The sequence below is a fragment of the Pogona vitticeps genome, chromosome 3 (genome assembly GCF_051106095.1).
Source record: "Pogona vitticeps strain Pit_001003342236 chromosome 3, PviZW2.1, whole genome shotgun sequence".
NCBI lineage: Eukaryota > Metazoa > Chordata > Lepidosauria > Squamata > Agamidae > Pogona > Pogona vitticeps.
In genome coordinates, this window is record NC_135785.1 from 92,522,897 (window position 1) to 92,544,423 (window position 21,527).

The 21,527-nt window shown below is 41.2% G+C and overlaps 1 protein-coding gene across 1 annotated transcript in view; it reads left to right on the plus strand.

The window, feature by feature from the left end:
* CDH23 (cadherin related 23) overlaps window positions 1-21,527 on the plus strand; it is a 622,327-nt gene that overhangs the window by 320,246 nt on the left and 280,554 nt on the right. The window contains exon 12 of the mRNA XM_072995232.2: window positions 17,785-17,934. Within this exon, the coding sequence (XP_072851333.2) occupies window positions 17,785-17,934 (150 nt within the window). The remainder of the gene's footprint in view (window positions 1-17,784; window positions 17,935-21,527) is intronic.

The following is a 21,527-nucleotide window of genomic DNA, read 5'->3' on the forward strand; positions in this document are numbered from 1 at the left end:
ATGGACATACATAAGCAATGGTAGGATTACTCATCTGAAAAGGCCTCTTGTAGGAAATGAGAATCATTTTTAGAATCTTACTGAAATAATTTATTTACTTTGCTGAAAAGCATGCTTCCTTCTCCTCAATCACCATGCCAAACCGTAAGAAAGGAAACTGTTATAGTTAGTGAATACCAATGAGTCTCTCTCTTCACAGAGGGCACAATACAATTTTACCCACAACCCTTCTGTAAGTACCATGTAGTATTTCACAATGTTTAACATACTGAAAGCCCATTTAGGGTGAATGGTTTGACTTACCTTTTCCTGTTTTTCTCATCTTCTCTGTTTCCTTCCACTTCTGTGCTGTACATGTAGTTTTAAACTGATTTTTATTCTGACTGTACATACTATTTCTGCAATATTATCATTAGTGACTGCAGACATGACCAGATGTGCCTTGTCTGGCACATATTTGTGTGAGTTGGTCAGTGTTTCTAATTGTATAACAGAGGAACTTCCAGAGGTTTGGCGTTTGCCCTGTGCACCACTTGAGACCTCAGATGTTGGTCCTTGGCCACCCCAACACTCAAATAATTAAAATTAAAATTAAATGAATGAAATAAGCATTGGGGTATTAGGGATGGAGGGATTTAGAGTTGATAGCAAGCCACCCTGAGAGCTGCATGCAATCTGCAGATCTCTGTGGTATTGATGTATTCACAAAGGCTTTCATGGATGGGATCTAATGGTTATTGTGGGTTTTTCGGGCTCTTTGGCCGTGTTCTGAAGGTTGTTCTTCCTGACGTTTCACCAGTCTCTGTGGCCGGCATCTTCACAGCACAGAGTGCTGTCCTCTGAAGATGCCGGCCACAGAGACTGGTGAAACGTTAGGAAGAACAACCTTCAGAACACGGCCAAAGAGCCCGAAAAACCCACAACAACCACAAGCATATTATTGTTGGTAACAGATGATTCTGGAAGATTTTTGTCTTTGGTGTAGCCTAAGGGGAGTGCAAAGGGCAGACAGGCATCTGCTTTTTGGCTGGTGATCAGGTGCTTCCCCCACCCACCCACTTGCATTGCAACTCGTAGCTTGCCTCTCTCTTTTTCTTCACCTCTGCTGCCTGCCCTTCCCAGCTGTACTTGAATCTGCACACATACCCTTTCCTTTCTCTTTAACTCTGGCTTTGCACAAACTTGCCACTTCAGGATACTGAAAATGGGGTCAACTGAGCTTGATATGCCATTTGGACAATTGCACCAAGTGACATATAGCTCCTCTTCCCAACCTCAACTGACACTATTTAGACTGCAATAGTCTGCACTAAAAGGGCCAGTCTGGACAGCCCCCCTCATTACCAGAACAGTCTGAAAGTAAGTTTCATGTCCCCAAACCTCACATATTGAATGTAGTCTGCCTTATCACTAGAAGTCTACTATCAATCCACACCACATTTCTGAAAGAACGAAGAGGAGTAGGAATGCCTTCATACACTTGAACAATCCTCAGATTGGGGAAAGAAAGATTTATTTTGGCAGCTAGGAGGGTGTCTTTGCTTACAGAATCCAAACTGTTTTTACTAATGTCAAGTTGCATCAAATAATCAGTTAACTTTGCTGTCTGACACACAGATTACAGTATATATATGTACTGTATATGTATATATGCATGTATCTATAGAGATGTAAATATATAGATATGCCACATAGAATACACATACATGAATTGCACATTTATTAATATGTATTAAAATGTACATGGACCTGTGCAAATGCATTTCATAGATCATAACTGCAAAGGATAATGGACAGCTGCATAGTATTGCCCCCAACCCACATGCTGGCTGCCAATCGGAATGAATTAGATTTCACAGGGTTTTTTGCAATACATGGAATTCACCAGAAAATTACCCTTAAAGAGGGAAAATCAATCATTTGGAGCAGAGATAAGCTGAAGGCGAGTCAGCCTCGGATTGATCCCGTCTGTGCATGCGTGTGTGGAATTCAACAGATAGCCTGGGGAAGAGCGGGAAGGAGGGAGAGAATAGCTGAACACAAGAAAAAAGATTTCTACATAGGAAAGAGACAAGGCAAATGGAAGTCACTTACTTGAGCTCTCGATGCATTTGATTTCCACTGACAATTCTGAAAGGCATATGGGGCAAATCAGGTGACTCTTTGAAACTGTACCGGCTCTGTTTTCACCTGACCCATGCCAAATACAGACACATCGGGATGTCCTTCTAAATATGTCTTGCCACCTATATTCTGCCCCAATTTATGGACACATAAAAATGACACCCAACCAACCCCCCCCCCCCCCCATTTTGGCTTAACACAGATTCTGAATCCTAGATATGTGGTAACTATTGACTCAGTCATGCAGATGATAGCAGCATAAGGACATACCAAATTTTACCTGAATTGGGACCGTATATTTGATACTCACTTTGCCGAAACATTATGTTGTCTTTGGATAAGAGGAATGTTATATATGCCACTGATACGAAGAATTAGGTGTATTGGGTAGCAGCTTGAGTCACATGATAATGTTGGTTCCATTAGGCATAAGCAGAATAATGTCCACAAAAGCTGCATGGACATCAAATGCACAAAAGATGAGTTTTTTTAAAAGACAAAGCTGTGGCCAAACTTCTAATTTCGAATTCAGTGGAGCTGGAATACAACAGGCAATCAGCCGCCCTCTCTGAGCAGAGTTCTTGTGGTCATCCAGAGACGTCTCACATGCTGATAGCGTATAATGCATTGCCAGGGGAATAGATAGCAGAATTTTATCTACAATTCATAGTAGAGACCCTTATATTAACAAGTCTTTCATTCCACTGCAAGTCGGTTGTATACGTTTGTGACAGAGGGTGAGTACTTGCTCTTTGAAAAAACTTCACCTCTCTTCCTCACGAACAACAGGGGCCTTCCTTAAGCTAATCACAGCTTCTTTGTTATTGAACAAATGGTGAGAAAATCACTAGTCAATCATCTCAAAGTCTAAAAGGCTGCTTCTATAATGAAGTGCACTAAAATGGTAGTCTAATCTGTTCTTTGTTAGCTCACAATCCCCCTCCTGTACCTTTTTTTATTTTGAAAAAGAAGGTAGCTTCTTTTATTTTTCTAACTCTGTATGTGGTCACTCTGTCCTTGATTGGGCATCTGGGCTTCAATTAAATGATGCAGAGAATAGATTGTTAGAGTCCAGGAAGTCTGTGTTTGGATTTTTTGGCACCCTACACAGCAAATTAGAAAGAGGACTGAGGGCTGCATGAACCAAGCTCTTTATATCCTAACCTTATTTACTGATGCACTTTTTAGGAGTTTTGCACTGAGAGCCAATGTCAAAATAGTAAACACTGGCCTAGCAGTGTCTGTATGGCTACTGAACATTATGATCTACTAGCTTTCAGAAAAAGTGGATAACATTCTTCTCCACATGGATATAGCTGCCCACATGTACTGTAGCTGTCATAGGCCCTCTTCCCACATCTTCCAATGTGAACATAAAAATGCCATGGGAAACTGGATGGAAAGCTCATATAGTCCTGTCTATTTATCCTGTTGGGACGTGGTGGTGCTGTGGGCTAAACCGCAGAAGCCTGTGCTGCAGGGTCAGAAGATTAAGCAGTCGTAAGATCGAATCCACGCGACGGAGTGAGCGCCTGTTGCTTGTCCCAGCTCCCGCCAACCTAGCGGTTCGAAAGCATGCAAATGCAAGTAGATAAATAGGGACCACCTCGGTGGGAAGGTAACAGCGTTCCGTGTCTAAGTCACACTGGCCATGTGACCACGGAAGATTGTCGTCGGACAGACGCTGGCTCTATGGCTTGGAAACGGGGATGAGCACCGCCCCCTAGAGTCGAACACGACTGGACAAAAAAAATTGTCAAGGGGAACCTTTACCTATTTATCCTATGGTCGCAACTGAAGGCTTAGGGGAATCTTGCCATCAGAACATGCATCACAGAATGTTGGGGTGTCACAAAAGGGTGACTACTGGTTCTTTTGTATCCCAAGAAGAACAATATTAAACAGCAAAGGACCTCACAAGATACATTAATAAATGTAAAATGAATATACTTTATTACCTATTGATTACAATTCTAAATAAAGGGGTTTCATGCATTCAGCACATTCACACCACATACATACTCACCAAAGAGAGAGAAGTCTTTATCTACATTGTCCAAGTTCCAAAGAAGGTAGTTGGTTCCAAAAGACAGACAGGCTAACAGGCAAATCAGACAGACTAAACCAATGTTCTCCTAGACTCCTCTTCTTATATTCTATTTGGACAGTTTTTTTTATAATAGAGCATGCGTAAAAGACATTTCTTTGTCTCAGGTTGCTCACAGGGCATACGTGGTAGAGATTCCTTTGCTTGCCCCTAGATACCTGGTCCTTATCACTTATTATGAAGTATGGAATGCTTTTGGTCTGACATGTCTTCCATCACTTAGTGGACAGGTATGGAATCTGCTTTGCTCAGGAGGCTCTCCGTACCAGGGTCTTCTTAATCCCCTTGACTCTACCCCCAGCGGCAGATGGTTTTTGTCAATTTAGTTCATCAAAAGTTGAATCTCTCACAATGAGGGCTTCCAGCTGGAAATACAAAGTCCCATAGTTCCTCTGGTTTTGTTGGTCTCCATCTTTGTATCCTAACTCTCTCTCTGGTTCTTCACCTGATCCAGGCCAAACATGCACTAACCTGACAGGGGCATTTGCTTGAATGGAAGCTCTTTGTGAACCTCTCATATCCATCACAGCTTTCTCATGCTGGCTCATTTTTGGAACTTAGAACTCAGTTGTATCTGTCCAGCATGCACAAAGGGCTTGATGGGTAAGAGGAAAGGCTGTATATGTATATAGTACTGGATTCACACACAACTTACATCAGGTTAGTGGTGAGAGTTTGGTGCGGAAATTAAAAACACTGGATTTTTCATTGTAAATAAAGTACAGTTTGGGGAACTATGGTTATGATACCTCTTAAACATGACATGGCTTAGGAAAGAGGTGGGCCTAATATGCCCTTTCCCCAGCATTCCTAACTCTCAACAAAAATTTAGATTTTTTTTAAAAAACTGGCCTAGAAAGTTTTAGAGGCCATGGGAACATGTTTGCCATGCTTTGAACCCTCCCCCCCACGTAGCCCCCAGCAATGCCACCTCCATATACTCCCAATGTTCTTGGGGGGGGGACATTTTGGGCCCATATTTGGCTGGGGAGTGTTTCCCCCCCCCTTAAAAACACATTTTTAAAGGGGAAAAATTGGCAAAAGGAATCACAGGAGCTGGTACATCTTTCCAGGGTCCAGCGATGGTCATACGTAGCCCTGGGTGTCAAGAGCTTCTGCATGCTCTGTTTGATATTATGCTTTCAGTTAATTGAGAAATGTTTCAGGGAGATTACACTCACTTTCTAGAAGATCACCACCACCACCACAGATAAAACTGTTTCAGGAGTAGGGATATGAATCTCACAGGCTCTCACACTCAGAAAGGAATCGAGAAACATTCACTCTGTTCCCTCTCATTCTTGCACACAAGAACATATTTCCTGTGCAGAAGTCGCCTGGAAATGGCAGGTGGATTTACAGGTGTGCAAACTGTTGTCATTCTTACACAGAACAGCTTCTTTCCTGCAAAGTATTTAGTAAAAAAAAGAAAAGAAAAGAAAGAAATTAAGCTGTATAAATTTGACAGTTCTGTGATGTGAGCAGGGGGGAAAAAACAGGCAAAACACAAACAAAAAGAGATTGCTCTTATTTCTATGGAAAGTGGGGGAATCTCTGTAAGACAGAGAGAAGTCATGGCAGAGACTCTTGGCATGGCAAGACTTGGAAAATTATTGAGAATGAGAAATTTTGTCAGTACTCATCACACACCTAGTCAGGAGTCCTTGACTTAAATCAAGACAGGAGATGTTAATAATATTTTATTATTCTGAAATAACAGGCTGGGATCTGAAAGGAGTTCTTGACTTTGAAGAGTTTTCCCTACCTGAGCAGGTATGCTAGGCTCATATAATTTTGTAGGGCACCCTCTGAAGTGTTGGCCTATGAGGTCTGATTCATTGTTTTATGGTTGCTCCTAGTACTGGGCTGCTGGCCTTCGTTTCATTTTCGTCATAAGAAAGAGCATTGAAGCATTGTGTTTTTCCACAGTGGGAAAATGCAGTTCTGCAGACCAACAGAGGCAAGACATGTAAACTGTGAGCTTCCTAGCCTTAGAGTGCGACAACAAGGGATTTATTCTGCTGGAAAAAAATGCGTGAATTCAAAATATTTTTTTAACTGAATGCAGGATACAAAGGTTGATTTGAATAGGTCCAGTCTCTTTTGCTCCCAAAGCAGCTTCCCCCCCCCCCCCCGCTGCTGCTGGGGAGCTTCTGCTTTTACAAGCCAGAACAATTCAAACAGGCTTTCCCCAACTCAGTTAGTTGTGATATGTTCTTGTAAAGATGGGTTCGTGTCTATAGGCAGTGTTTCAGTGATGTAGGCCAGTGGTCCCCAACCTTGGGCCTCCAGATGTTCTTGGACTTCAACTCCCAGAAATCCTGGCCAGCAGAGGTGGTGGTGAAGGCTTCTGGGAGCTGTAGTCCAAGAACATCTGGAGGTCCAAGGTTGGGGACCACGGATGTAGGCAGTTGGGGCATGATAGTCAAGCTCTTGGGTGGGACATGCAAAAGGAAATCACCATGGTTTTAATGTGGGGGATTGAGTGCTAGTCCAAATCCTGTCAGACATGTGGGAAGACCTTTTTGTTGTGAAGTGAAAGCTTAGTGCTGCTAATGACTTAATTGACAAGTCTGACTGTCATTAAAATCACCTGCCTCTTCCCATCTATTACTCATACAGGAATTACCTTATCTCTGTCCACATATGGTTTTAAACTATTGCCATGGCCAGAGATGAGGTAATACCTGCATGTGTTACTTGAAAGTAAGGGATAGGAGTAATGGATGGGAAGGGGAAGATGATGTTCCCTGTTATGGAATAATTTTGATGTATTTTGCAAAATTACTGTTCAAATATTTGATACTGTATTCTGTGCTCTTAGACTGTTAAGTACCTTTCCGTTTTATTTAATTTGTATCTGCTCTGTTGATTGTAATAAAGGAATCTGAATCATGTTTTTTTTTATAGAAACCCTCTTGAGAAATGTGGTAGTCTGAATCTTTACACAAAAAAGTTGTCTTTACAGCAAACCATATAAGAATCAACATAGGCAGGACCAGAGGAAGGAAGAAAAAGGGAGGGCTGTGAGCTGGAATGTGAATTGCATTGCATTTGGTACGAAGGTGAACTCCCTAATCAATCTCCGCCCCCTGTTTGAGCACTGATTATGATTTCAAGCATAATACATACTGCAAATCAAATTGCAGCAAAGCTGAATCTTTCTGATTCAGGTTTCCAGTATAGTCACACCCTTAATTAGTAAATCAGAAATGTGGGTGAAGCTGGGATCACATATAAATGATACATATACTGTAATGTTTTTGACATGTGCATTTTCAAAAGAAGTAACTGAGAACTACTTCCTAAGCAGGTTCTTTTGTGTGAGCATTTTGACTCTGTGATTTTCACTCTCAAAGTAGAAACAGCATAAGCACTGTTATCAATAAATATCTAGGACAAAGGCCAGTGTCATAAATATTATAACTGGAGTCCTTGAAAGGTGGTGGTTTAACTGCCGAACTTGTATAAGTTAGCCAGCTATGTAAGGGAAGTTCAGTAATCACAGAGATCTCCATTAATTTATACTGTTGTCCTTGCTTGAAAGTACTGTACAAAACAAGATGTGAAATATACTTTTGATGTATAATAGTTATATTTGGATTTGCATTGCAAAAATGGCAGAGTATGTCAATACCCAAATGAAGGAAAGCCAGCATGAGAGAATGTGGAAGTTTCTGTAAAAATAAAGGGAAAGGTTTAATGAATTTTTCTCTTTTAATGTTCTTGCATATTTTATATGGTGTCCGACTTTCTGTTTTCTCAATATTCCTCCTTCCACCTGCCTCAGATAATATCCCAGGTAGAAGTGAAGGCTGAGGTGAAGAAGATCGATTTCCTTTTATAACAATACAGAAGATCTTCCAGACTCTCCCCACCTTTTCCTGTAGGCAAGTGTGTGTCAGGGTGAGATAGTTGTGATCCAGCCTAAGCCGGTCTCTTCTGGTGGGCAGCTGATAACAATTTGAATATTTAGATTCGCTCTCAGCCATCTGCAGGGGGTTCAAAGGCTTCAGTAAACTAGGAGCAAAGAAAGCAGCATGAGACAGAATCAACAACAAAAAATGATGAAACAAATAAGAGAGGGGGAAACTACCACTTCAGCCAACAGGCAGATGAATTCCAGTTCTCAAGGCTTCACATGGGGAAGCTGAGGCACTCAAAGTAGTTGGTAATTAGAGATGGCAAATATCAACAGGCTGATCTGTTATCCCAGCTGGAAGGGAATTACACAGCACAGCTCTTTCCTATACATGCTGGGGGCTTCTTTTGATGTTCAACATTATTATGCTTCCCCCAAGAAAATCACTTGTCTTGGGGTCCAAGAAAATCCACAGCAGATTACTGTGATGAAAGGCATCTACTTTCAGAGCAAGGATGGAACATGATTCCAGAGATCTGTGTGGTTGAATTTGCTGAAGAGAGGAGAAGACATTTCTGTGTTTCTTAGACCTTGTTTTTGGAGCTAAACCTATGACAAGGAAATTGATATTCATATTCATGAGTTTCAGGACTTGCCCTTGTGCAAATATTGTATATGGGTAAGAAAGCTTGTGCCACACTTGCAGAAAAAGAAAAGGAAACCCAATCAAAACTCTGTTTACTCTGTAAGTTATTATCTATGTGTAGAGCACTCTGCCACCATGGCATTTTTTTCAGAAGGGTGCTCTTTTGGCAGGAATGCCACTTTGTATGAATTCTATGTTTGTTTGTTTGTTTAATTGAATTTTTATCCCACCCATGTAGTGCCTAGGCCACTACTCTGGGGGGATTACAACAAAATCATCCACAACACAAACCAAGGTTCAATAACAAACAGCAACCAAGACATTAAGCAAAAAGCAGACAAACCCCCAACTTAAATTAAATCATTTCAGTTGTCCAGAAGGAAGTACTGAAACTTAGTTACTTAGCACTTAATGAGTGACATAAAGGACATAAATACAATCAGACCTCTTGTGCTTATTTGCTCATCAGCATACCCACCTGCTTGCTTAGCGCTTGCCTCTGACTTCACCAGGTTGCCTATGCAGGATTGGCCATTTGAAATCTTTTGTGTCTGCTTGACTCAGGGTCAAATTGTACATCACAGGTAACCATGACTAGAGGAGATTGTTCGTTGAACGCTGATTGTCTAATAGCCAAAACCAAAGTTTTGTTTCCCTCTCATAGACTGGCATTCATCTTGCTTTGTTTTGGAATTGGTCTTCAGGATAAAAGTACATTCTTTGTTTGGAAGTCTGATTTCACAAACACAAAAGTCTGCCTCAGTCAATTCTTTGCAAAACTTACATGATTTCATCTCCAGTGAAGAGATATCTGCCATATAACCAGCTTCATCCTTGGATGCAACTGTGTTTTTAAACATCTCTATCGCAGATGCTTTCTTCCAATTTGAAGGACTGTTTTTTAACCTCTGTGTATGGATGAGTAGTTTCCAAGGGCATTCTGTGGCAGTACAATCATAAAACAGGATTGTAACCCATAGGCACATGCGCCTTTGAACTGAAGTTTAGGTGTTAAACTGGCATATAAAGGTGCGCATAGCAGAGGGGTGGTCCATAGTCTGAGCAAAATAATGGGGAGAGGCACCCCAACACTCTACTCAGACCATGAGCCACTCATTATATAATAGCATTCTGCAAAAAATGTTAGATTTACTAATTTGCTATGGGTCCTATAATACTGGAATTCTGAAGAATTAAGGCAAGAAGAAGCAGAGGAGACTGGAAAGTTGGTTTTATATGAAGTTCTGCCTAGGTAATTTAGGAACGCAGTGAAAGAGCATGAAGCCCACCAGATATAGAAGTGGCCTTCAGATGATTCTTAAAATTATGAACTTGTAATTTTATTTGCATGTTTTTACAATTGGTGTGTATGTACCAGAAGCCTTATATAAGAAATCTGAATTTAAATAGCCGACTGTGAGCTGTTCTTAGTAAGCAGTAGGAAAAACAGGAAAAAATAAAACGCTGATCTATATGCTCATAGTTGCCATATGTTGTTGTTAGCATTAGCCACATGTTTCGTGTAGGTTTAAATTGGCCCCATGGAGCTGGTCAGTGCAGCACAGGTGAACTCCTGCTTTCAACAATGGAGAGAGAACTTGGAGTTCTCAAAATCAGAGTGCCTGTTATAACCTAGGACCATAATGAAAGCTGGTATTTCAGCATAGGAATACCATTTACCACAACTGCAGAGATTAAAGGTTTGTTCTGCTTCAGCCACAAACCAAACAATAGCAGACCCAATAAAATGTACAGATAGAGCTTGGAAATTTTACATCTTTGTGTTACAGCTCCTAAGTTCACTCCCCAGCATGGCAATGTTGTGGGATTTGAGAAGTGGTTGTCTGAAAAGTCTCTCTCTCTCTTCTTTTCAAGCTCTGATTTCATATCACTTTCATATCACCATCATGAACTCCTAACCAAAACCAGTGTCTTCCCACTATGTCCTTATCAGTCTAAAGACAAGGCAGGGTAAAGCCAGTCAGTTGAGCTTCTTTTCATAGGTTGTGTGCCAAAATTGTCAGGAAAATTATTAGGTGAGTGACTGAGCAAGAGAGATTGAGAGAAAGAAAGAGAGGGAGACTGTAGAATTACTGTTTAGGCTGTGTTAGGAAGAAACATGCTTAAAAGAATGGCACAATGCACCACATCACACCCTTTGGAAACAAGAGATTCTTTGTGGAGATATGAATGTAAATAAAGTCATTGTCGAACTATGTTATAGGAATCTAAATATAATTAAATAGTTAAATGTATTTCATAGGCCAATATATATTTCTTCCCCGAGATATAGGCATGGCTCCCTTTGTGCCTGCTGTTAAACAGGTTTTAAAGATTTAGTTGTTGTGTGCTGCTTTAATTTATTTTTGAAAACTGATTTTTAAATAGATACGTATTGTTTCTTACACTTTGCTGTTGTGATCCTTTTAAGCAATTGCATAGGCGTGGTAGCTTCCTCCCAAAATGTCCACAGGAATATGAATAGGAATATGAAAGATTTTAGCCTCTCCCAAGATTTTACCGTACTTGAATCTGGTCTTTTTATACAATAAAATTGCATTATGAACAGTCATCAACTCTATTGAGAGATCTAGGGTCCTGCATGAGACTGAGGGCTCAGCTACCGGGTGTAATACTTTGTGTGTGTGTGTGTGTGTGTGTTGTGTTGTGTTGTGTTGTGTTGTGTTGTGTTGTGTGTGTTGTGTTTACTACACTTGAAAACAATGTAATAATATCCAACTACAAGATGTACATATACGTTTTGGGCTGGAAAGCCATTTTTAAAAGATAAGAAAAGAAAACCCAGAATGGAATTGTTTATTTTAAATCAATTCTGGACGTGCTCTCTTTTTTTACTTGTTTTGACATGTGTTAGGGTAAATAGTATCTTGGGGGGGGGGGCTGCAGGGTTTGCCAACATTGATGTCAAGTACAGTGGGTATTGGATTGCAGGATACCCTGCAGTCTAAACTCTTTTCTCTCCCATTTCTGTTTTTGCACTGCATTGATCTATCGCTATGCCACTTCAAAATATTTTAATTGGTATAAAATGGGTGATGTTCCCCTTCCTACCCATTGCCTAAAATAGCTGCTCAAGTCTTACTCTTTACCTAGTTACTTACTCATAATTAAGACTACTGGTGAATGACTTTCAAGTGATGCCGAACATGGGGGTGCAGATGGTTGAGGTGAAGAATTACAACTGGATGTGCCTTCCCAAACCACAACCCTGCTACTCCACTGTCCTGCCTGCCCACCCACCTGCTCTTCTGGCAGTGACAGCTGCTGCCACCATCACCACTGCCACTACCACCACTGTAGGTGACCATGTTGTCCAGCTGCTGCCCAGCTAAGGAGTTGCCCAGCACCTCCTTACCACATAATTCTTTCTGCTCTTTCCTGTTGCCACTTTGTGCCCAGTCAGCCCTGCTGCCCTTTCTCTTTTTTAAAAAACCTCCAAACGGGGAAAACAAACTAAAAGGATCTTAAGGAGGCATCACTTTTCATGGGAAAGGAAAGGAGTGGTATGTGGGGATTTGAGTTGTTCCATGAGGATGCACACACTAACACAAAAGCCACATGATGTTAAATCAGTTTCTAAAAACCTGAACCAGTTCTGTTTAATTCAATAGTGCAGTTGTGCCCTGATATGCCCAAGGTGTTTCTTACCCATTTTGTTTTCCATAGCTTGTGCAAATTGATGACTTTAATTCACGCAAAATTCTTGACCACTGAAAGTAAGATTAGGCTGCTTTTAAATAAATTTATTTTGGGATTTTTTTTATACGATGGCTCCAAATCTTGGTGTTGATACTGCCAACAGCACAGTAGGTTTTACTATGTGCACACCCAAAAACTAACACTACAAAATACACACAAAAAAATCCTAGGAAATCTTGCCATCTAATAGTTAGGAGATATAATATTTTCGCAAAACATATGAGGAAAAAATCTAATAATATATAATATAATATAATATAATATAATATAATATAATATAATATAATATAATATAATATAATATAATATAATATAATATAATATAATAATAGCTTTTTTGGGAGACAGGGAGAGAATGTCTGAGGTATTTAGTGCTGAATTTACTCAGTGCAGTGCTGCTTCTCTTCCTTTCTATTTTTCTCTTCACTGTATTTATCTCATTGCCTCATATGCTTCTTGAAGAGCAGTGTCATTATTATTTCTTGTCTAAAGTAATCTACTTTGTGATATGTTCAGTGCAATACTTTTTTGGTTTTGCTCTCCTTAAGTTGCCAGATCCTTAGAACAGGAACTTGGTCATCTTAATCTATCCGTGAGGTATATAATCTTTACCTCTGGTACTGTATGAATATCAATATTATTTTAGCGTTCTTTCAATGTATTCTGGGATATTTATTGTTGGATTTGGTTGGGAGGATGAGGAGGGAGGCAGAAATGGAAAGAGGGATTCTCTAGCCATGTCACCCGCTTCTCAGCTGTCACGCTCAGCCAGCTTTTGCTATTAGTGCCCCTTCGTGCATTTAATTGGTCCCTCCTTCCAACAAGACTGACTCCATTTGGGAGAAAATTGGAAATTCAGCTCCAGCAGTTTTTTCAACTTTATTGTAATGTGCTCTGCTGGGCTGGGCTCTGGAAAGGTGCACAGTGTTTGGCACAGAGGCTGTGAAGTGTCTGTACTTTGGAACAAAACCTCTTCTGCTCAGCTCTCCTTTCTTCACTCTAGTTCTTGTAGTTATTTAGTCGTTAAGTCATGTCCGACTCTTCGTGACCCCATGGACCAGAGCACGCCAGGCCCTCCTGTCTTCCACTGCCTCCTGGAGTTGGGTCAAATTCATGTTGGTCACTTCGATGACACTGTCCAACCATCTCGTCCTCTGGCGTCCCCTTCTTCTCTTGCCTTCACACTTTCCCAACATCAGGGTCTTTTCCAGGGAGTCTTTTCTTCTCATCAGATGGACAAAGTATTGGAGCCTCTGCTTCAGGATCTGTCCTTCCAGTGAGCACTCAGGGTTGATTTCCTTCAGAATGGATAGGTTTGATCTCCTTGCAGTCCAGGGGACTTTCAAGAGTCTCCTCCAGCACCACAATGCAAAAGCATTAATTCTTTGGCAGTCAGCCTTGTTTATGGTCCAGCTTTCACTTCCATGCATCGCTATTGGAAAAACCACTCCCATTTTTTAAAGAACTTGTCATAGTATGTTGTGGTTGACACAGTCAAAGGCTTTTGTGTAGTCAATTTAGAAGAAGTAGATGTTTTTCTGGAATTCTCTGGCTTTCTCCATAATCTAGCACATATTAGCAATTTGGTCTCTAGTTACTTTGCCCCTTCGAAATCCAGCTTGTACTTCTAGGAGTTCTCGATCAACACACTGCTGAAGCCTGCCTTGTAGGATTTTGAGCATAACCTTGCTAGTGTGTGAAATGAGTGCAATTGTATGGTAGTTGGAGCTTCCTTTGGCATTGCCGTTCTTTGGGATTGGATATAGACTGATCTTTTCCAGTTCTCTGGCCACTGATGAGTTTTCCAGACTTGCTGGCATATTGAGTGTAGCACCTTAACAGCATAATCTTTTAAGATTTTAAATAGTTTGACTGGAATGCCATCTCCTCCACTGGCCTTGTTGCTAGCCATGCTTTCTAAGGCCTACTTGACTTCACTCTCCAGGATGTCTGGCTCAGTGTCAGTAATCACGCTATCTGGGTTGTTCGGGACATCCAGATCTTTCTGGTATAATTCCTCTGTATTCTTGCCACCTTGATGTCTTCTGCTTCTATAAGGTCCCTCCCATTTTTGTCTTTTATCATGTCCATCTTTGCACAAAATAATCCTTTAATATATCCAATTTTCTTGAACAGATCTCTGGTTTTTCCCTTTCTATTATTTCCCTCTATTTCTTTGCACTGTTCATTTTAGAAGGCTCTTTTCTCTCTCCTTGCTATTCTTTGGAAGTCTGCATTCCATTTTCTGCAACTTTCCCTGTCTCCCTTACATTTTGTTTCCCTTCTCTTCTCTGCTATTTGTAATAGCACTCTAGCTCTACAGCCACATCGTTTTTTTCCCCCAAGATAGTACTGCTGGACTAGCCTCTCTGCTTTCTGTTGAGGTTGCAGTGCCATCCTCATGTTTTGAGGAATCCAGTTTTAAAACCACTGCCAAACCCATCCATGCTGTCATAGTCAAAGACTTCAAAAGTGAGCACTGTACTATTCAGAGAGATGGCTTCATGCATGCATTTAGGAGAGACTAGCAACCTACAGGACGTTAAAGTCCTGCATAAGGCTCATTCCGAGTCTGTCAATTGTTGCACTAGTATGCAAGTGAAGCTTATGGGATCATTGTAGTGTCGCACTTAGAACTCTCTGTGGTGGTATTCATCCCTTGCTTTGGCTTAACCAGTTTCTGATTTGGGTTTTAGTTGTCATTTCTTTTTGAACCTGCCTCTCCTAACTGTTTTGGAATTTCACCTTTGTTATGCTGACTTTGTGTCTTGGATCTGGATACCCTAGATAACCCTTGGCACCTAAACCCAAATGGCTTAAACCTTCTACTACTTGTGACCTCAAATAGTGCAGAGTTTAATTGGAATCAATGCTTACTATCCTGTTTGAAATGTAATAGAAATTGTATTAGTTTTTCCCCACCCTTGAGGGATCACATAACACAGGCCAATATTTCAAGAAGTTTTAAGATTGTGTTCTTAGTATTTCTGTCCCCAGGATGCACACATACTGTTTAATTTATATAAAGATTAAAGATAGAATGAATGACTTTCTGGGCTTGTTGTTTCAATAGGCTGAATCAAAGATTGGCAAACTGGTACCCTGTAGATTTTAGATTACAGTAGCCAGAATTCTTGGCCATGCTGGCTGGGATTTATATGGGTTGAAGACCAGCAAACTCTGAGGATCTACTGCCTGAAGCAGTGAAAAGCATTATCATAAAACATACATATATAAAACAAAAGAGGCACCCCCATATATATATGGGGGTGCCTCTTTTGTTTTCATGTTTTCCATGCAGTAATCCTTTAGTTTTATTCTTAAAAACTACTCTAATAGAAAAAGCCTAGGCAACACAATGAGAAAAAGGCACAGAAGCAGTCAGGTAGGCAGAGATAGGCTGGCAGGCATACCAAAGTAAAGGTTCCAGTTGTGTCTGACTCTAGGGCGCAGTACTTATGCCCGTTTCCAAGCCGCAGAGCCAGTGTTTGTCCATAGACAGTTTCCATGGTCACATGGCCAACACGACTAGACATGGAATGCCATTACCTTCCCACCATGGTGGTACCTATTTATCTACTTGCATTTTTACATGCTTTCGAACTGCTAGGTTGGCAGGAGCTGGGACAAGCAATGGGCGCTCACTCCGTTGCATGGATTCAATCTTACGACGGCTGGTCTTCTGACCTTGCAGCACAGAGGCTTCTGCGGTTTAACCTGCAGCGCCACCACGTCCCTCATACCAAAGTACCCACTCTTTAAAACAATCAACAGCAACACAACAGCAAGAATTAGAAGAGAAAAACTGACCAGAACAAGCACCCACACTGGCACAGTCACAAAGTCCACCTTTGACCTATAGATCTCCACAAGAGCAAACAAAACAATCCAGCCCCTTTCCCTGCCATCAAAATATGCACTTTCAACAGAGTAAATGTACTGTAAACTAAACAAATAACATTTTAAAAAAAATCAGTCAAATAGGGAAAGCAACACATGCATACTCATTCACACAGAAAAAAAATAGAGTTAAGGTAAATGAAAGCTTGACTTCCTAGAGAGGTCCGCATAGAAAGAAGGCTCAGCTGACCACTGTTATCGGCTTGTGCTCAGAGGAGGAGCCAAACAGGAGTGATGGATGAATTTCCATGCAAGATGACTTGTTAAGGCAATGGTAGAATTGGAAAGAATGGTAGCCTTCCATTATATCTCAGCTGGCTCACTGTGTGATAAGATTTTAAAACTGGTGGTTCTTGTGTGTTCTTTCCCCCCCCCTCTCTCCCTCTCCCTCTCTCTCTCTCTCTCTCTCTCTGTGTGTGTGTGTGTGTGTGTGTGTGTGTGAGAGAGAGAGAGAGAGAGAGAGACAGACAGACAGACAGACAGACAGACAGACAGACAGAGACAGAATATTCATATATGATTTTTCTTTTGGGAGATTCAAGTCACTAAAATGTACATACCTGTCCTGAACAAGGACAAAGCTCCTGTTACTTATTAGTGGAATATTTATACTATGTCCTTCCAATACTGGAATGAATATGGTCAAGATTACTAGGACAACGAATACAATATAGCTACACAATAAAAACAATAGACAAGAATAAAATAAAAATACACAAATGCAGATATGTTTTTCTGAAAGCTAGCCAAGAAATACAAAAATAATAATATGATTTATCATTAGAGAAATCAGATCTTGTCAGAAAAGAAAATTATTCAGCTAACAGAGGACCACTGGCATAGAAGCTGATTTAGTACCTTTAGGGCAGAAACTTCCACAACAAAACTTTCTCTTCACATATCCCTACAGTTATCCTTTAAAGGCCGGAGGAAGTAGAAAAACCTTATTGGATAACATTAATGCATGGGCAAATTCAGAGGGGATTTTTTTTCCCCATATGAGTTCAGGATGCAGACTGCAGTATCAACTGTGTTCCACTGAAGCACCCAGAGCCAGAAAAGACAAGGTGGGAATAAAATGAAATGAAATGTGTGATTCTTGTATTGTGGGATGTTTTGTGACCCCGGTGAATGCCATTCCCCTCAAATGTTCCAATTTAGTGACAATCACAGTTATGTAACTTCTTAGGGGTATGAAAGTGCCTGCCAAGTTCTTTGTTCTGATTACTGTGGGCTATCTCAGCTTGACAAGACAGCTTGATTTGTCTTTAAGGTGCCACACTTTTCATTGTTTTCTTTGTGCCAGACTACAGACTACCATTGCTGTACCTCTGTTATGTTTTCACGTGCCGTTCCCTTCAGTACACCACCAGTCAACCTGGGCTAATTTCTGTTTTAATGTTACAGTTTTTGTTGTTTCCACAGGGACTCAACAGCGTTTTTGAAGTGTACCTGGTGGGAAACGACTCCAACCATTTTATCATCTCCCCAACTTCAATTCAAGGAAAGGCGGACATCCGGATTAGAGTTGCAGTGCCACTGGATTTTGAGACCATCCCTCGCTATGAATTTTCTGTAAGGATATTGGAAGTGATATATGGATAACAGGGAGAGATGGGAAGGAAGAGGGACTGAAGATAGCTTGGCCTGATTTGTCTACTTTATGGTCCATGATAATGTGTAAAGTGGAGCTAGATTTGTTTACTGATTATGGTTGAATTAGAATTTGCTGCAAAAAAAAGTTCAGTTTTTAAAGTCTTCCTTGATGACCTGCGCTTCCAGTGACTTACATGGTAAAATATTCAGTTTGCAAAACAGAATCATGATTATTATGTTTTAAGAAACATATTTTCAAAAGTTGAGAGTCCTTCATGTTCAGAAATTTTTAGAACAGCCCTGGAAGAAGACCAGATATTCTTAGCCATTATGGTAAAAGTATTTGGAAGATAAGTGATACTGATGTGCTCACAATGGGTTGGACTACAACCCACATTGACTTCTGTTAGTAGGGCCAATCAGAGTGACTGGAGGTGATGGGAGCTTTAGTCTAACCCATCCAAAGCATAACAGTTTATGGGATAACTGCATGACAGCAACTAGAGTCTCTTTTAAATTAAATATGTTTCTAACATTGTCTGTCCTTAAATATTGCTGTATAAATGCTTCTATCCTACTGGACTAATTCAGAAAATATCCTTTTCCTGGTCAATAAGCTTCCAACCAATTTCTAATTTCTTCTCTTTTGTCTCTTTAAAAAGTATCCTTCCCTAATGCCTGTTTAAGACGTGGCTGTTCTGTTTCTTTCTTCTCCAGGTGTGACACTTTATATGAAGTAGTTAAAATGCAGCTTGTGTATCTTCATAAATTTTACAACCCCGATGCCATGGGCCAAGCAGTGGTTGAATTAGGTCATATGATTTTTATGCCAGAGCAGGCAGATGCTTAATGGAGCACAGCTGTATGGAGCTTGTGCATACATGGTTCTTTTCCAGAAAGCATCCCAGAATAGTTGCCATTGAACTCTGCTATAATACCTTCCCCATTTTCATGTAATATTTTTAATAAAGAACTGACTTGTACAAGCACTTCCCTTAAAAGTAAAAACATGTGTGTAATATAATGGTAGACTATTATAAACGGTCTTTGTAAGTTCTTATTTTAAGATAGTGACCTGTCGCTATTCACCGTGGGCAGATAAAAGTTAAAATAAAATAAACAAGTCACTTGGTTTTTGGATAATTGTTTTTTTAATGTGAGTGTACCAGCCCACTGCTTGGTCCCTGGTCTGCCTGTTTATGAAACATCATTGTGAACCAAGGTGAAAGTGAGATGAGGGAAAACATACTATCCTAAATTTCTTCCAGAGGAAGGTTCTCAACAGAATCTCTCATAATATTTTGATGGCCAAGATAGTAAGATGTGGGTTACATGATGCTACCCTTAGGTAGGATTTGTAGCTAGTTGACAGGCCATAACCAAAGTGGACCCTCGACTTACGAAGGTCCCTACTTACGAAAATTTCGAGGTACGAAAAACTCCAGCTACAAAATTTTCGTTCGACTTGCGGCTGGAGCTTTGACCTATGAAAGGCAGGGGGAGAGCGGAGCAGCTTTCGGCTCCCCGGGCTTCACAACCTCCTTTGCTTTCCCTGTCTCCCATCCTTGGTGCCCTCTGCCTTCTGTCCCTGTGGGCAGCGGGCGCGGAGCGACTTTCGGCTTCCCGGGCTTCCAAAGCTGCACCCGCTGCCCTCTGTCTCCCATCCCCGGTGCCCTCTGCCTTCTGTCCACACAGGGACAGAAGGCAGAGGGCACCAGGGACGGGAGACAGAGGGCAGCGGGTACAGCTTTGGAAGCCCGGGATTTTTTTTTCTTTGCCTGGAACGGATTAAATGGTTTTCAGTGCATTCCTCTTGGAAATGGACCCTCGACCTACGGACTTTTCGACCTGCGGCAACGTTCCAATATGGATTAATTCCGTAAGTCGAGGGTCCACTGTACCTGCCAGGGTTCACATCATCCTGGAGAGAAGTAAGTAGTGGGGTGCCGCAGGGTTCTGCCTTAGCCCCAGTGTTGTTCAGTATTTTCATAAGCAACTTTGATTAGGGTATGGAGGAGATGCTTATTAAATTTGCAGATGACACTAAAGTGGGAGGAGTGGCTAGCACTAAAAAACAAACAAACCAGAATCAAGATTCAGAAAGACATTAACAGAATTGAGAACTGGGCCAAGATAAACAAAATGAGTTTTAAAATAATACAGTATACACAAATAGAGCATGGGAGACTGGTGACTTGGCACATGTGAAAAGGATTGGAGTAGAGAACAAGCTAAACATGAATTGGCAGTATCTTGCTGCAGCAAAAAGAGCTGATGTGATACTTGATGGCATCAACAGAAGTATATTGTCCAAATCAAGAGAAGCAACAGTATCACTCTATTCTGCATTAGTCATATGTCAACTGGAATAGTGTGTCCATTCTGAGCACCACAGTTCAAAAAGAATATTGAAAAGTTGGAACATGTCCAGAAGAGGGCACCCAAAATGCTAAAGGATTGGGAAACCAAACTGTGTAAGGAACATCTGAGAGAATTGGGCATGTTTAGTCTGGTGGGGAGAAGACTGTGGGGAGATCTGATAGCCATCTTCAAATATTTGAATGGTCACGCCGATAGAGGGACTGAAGGGATCCAATTATTGAGGCGGGGCTTTGCCAGCTTGCCCAGATTAACGCGTGAGGTCGGGTGGCCGAACGCCAGGACAGTCATGGGCTAGGCAGAGGGCATTTAAAGGGGCGTTCTCCCATTGTCCTCCATCGGCCATTGCTGAACTGGAACATGAAGGGAGCTTGTTTCCTGCAGCTCCAGGGTGTGGGATCTGAAGTAATGGATTTAAACTACAAGACAGGAATTTTCTACTCAGCATGAGGAAGAACTTCCTAATAATGAGCGCTGTTTGACAATGGAATGGGGAGTGCCTTATAAGGTGGCAGAGTCTCCAAATGTTTAAGGCAAAGTTGGATGAGAACTTGTCATGGATGCTTTAGGTAGGGGTTTCCTTCTTTAGCTGAGGGCCAGGCTGCAGTCCCTTCCAGTCTTTGTCTTCTATGATTCTATGAAGTTACCAGTTCTCCTCTTCTGGTGGTGTTGTGAAGGTTGTCCACGGCTACAGAGGCTGACTTTTCTCCCAGGAAGCACATTGGGGATCAAACTCCTGACCCAGGTGGTCCAAATCGCTAAGCTATTTAGCAGTGGCTCCCCAACCTTGGGTCCCCAGATATTCTTGGACCACAGCCCCCAGAACTCCTGGCCAGGACAGCTAATGGTGATGGATTTTGAGAGTTTTAATCCAAGAACATCTGGGGACCCACGATGGAGAACCAGTGCCATATAGCCAGCTAAATTTACCTAGCCCTGCTTGACAGACAGAGCAGCTTACGATGGCCAAAGGTCTTTTCTGAACTAGTGCTTTGGGACTTGCACTAAAGAAGGTTTGCAAAGCATTTTCACTTTTAGGGCTTCACATCTTCCTTTATGGAATAGCTCTAATAAAACTGTCGTAAAGAAGGCAGTCATAAATCTAATCATGTGTTTGGTCACTATTTTTTTAGCATGCACAATCAGCTTATTTATAGAAACTTCTCAATGACAATGGTACCTCAGTTTACGAA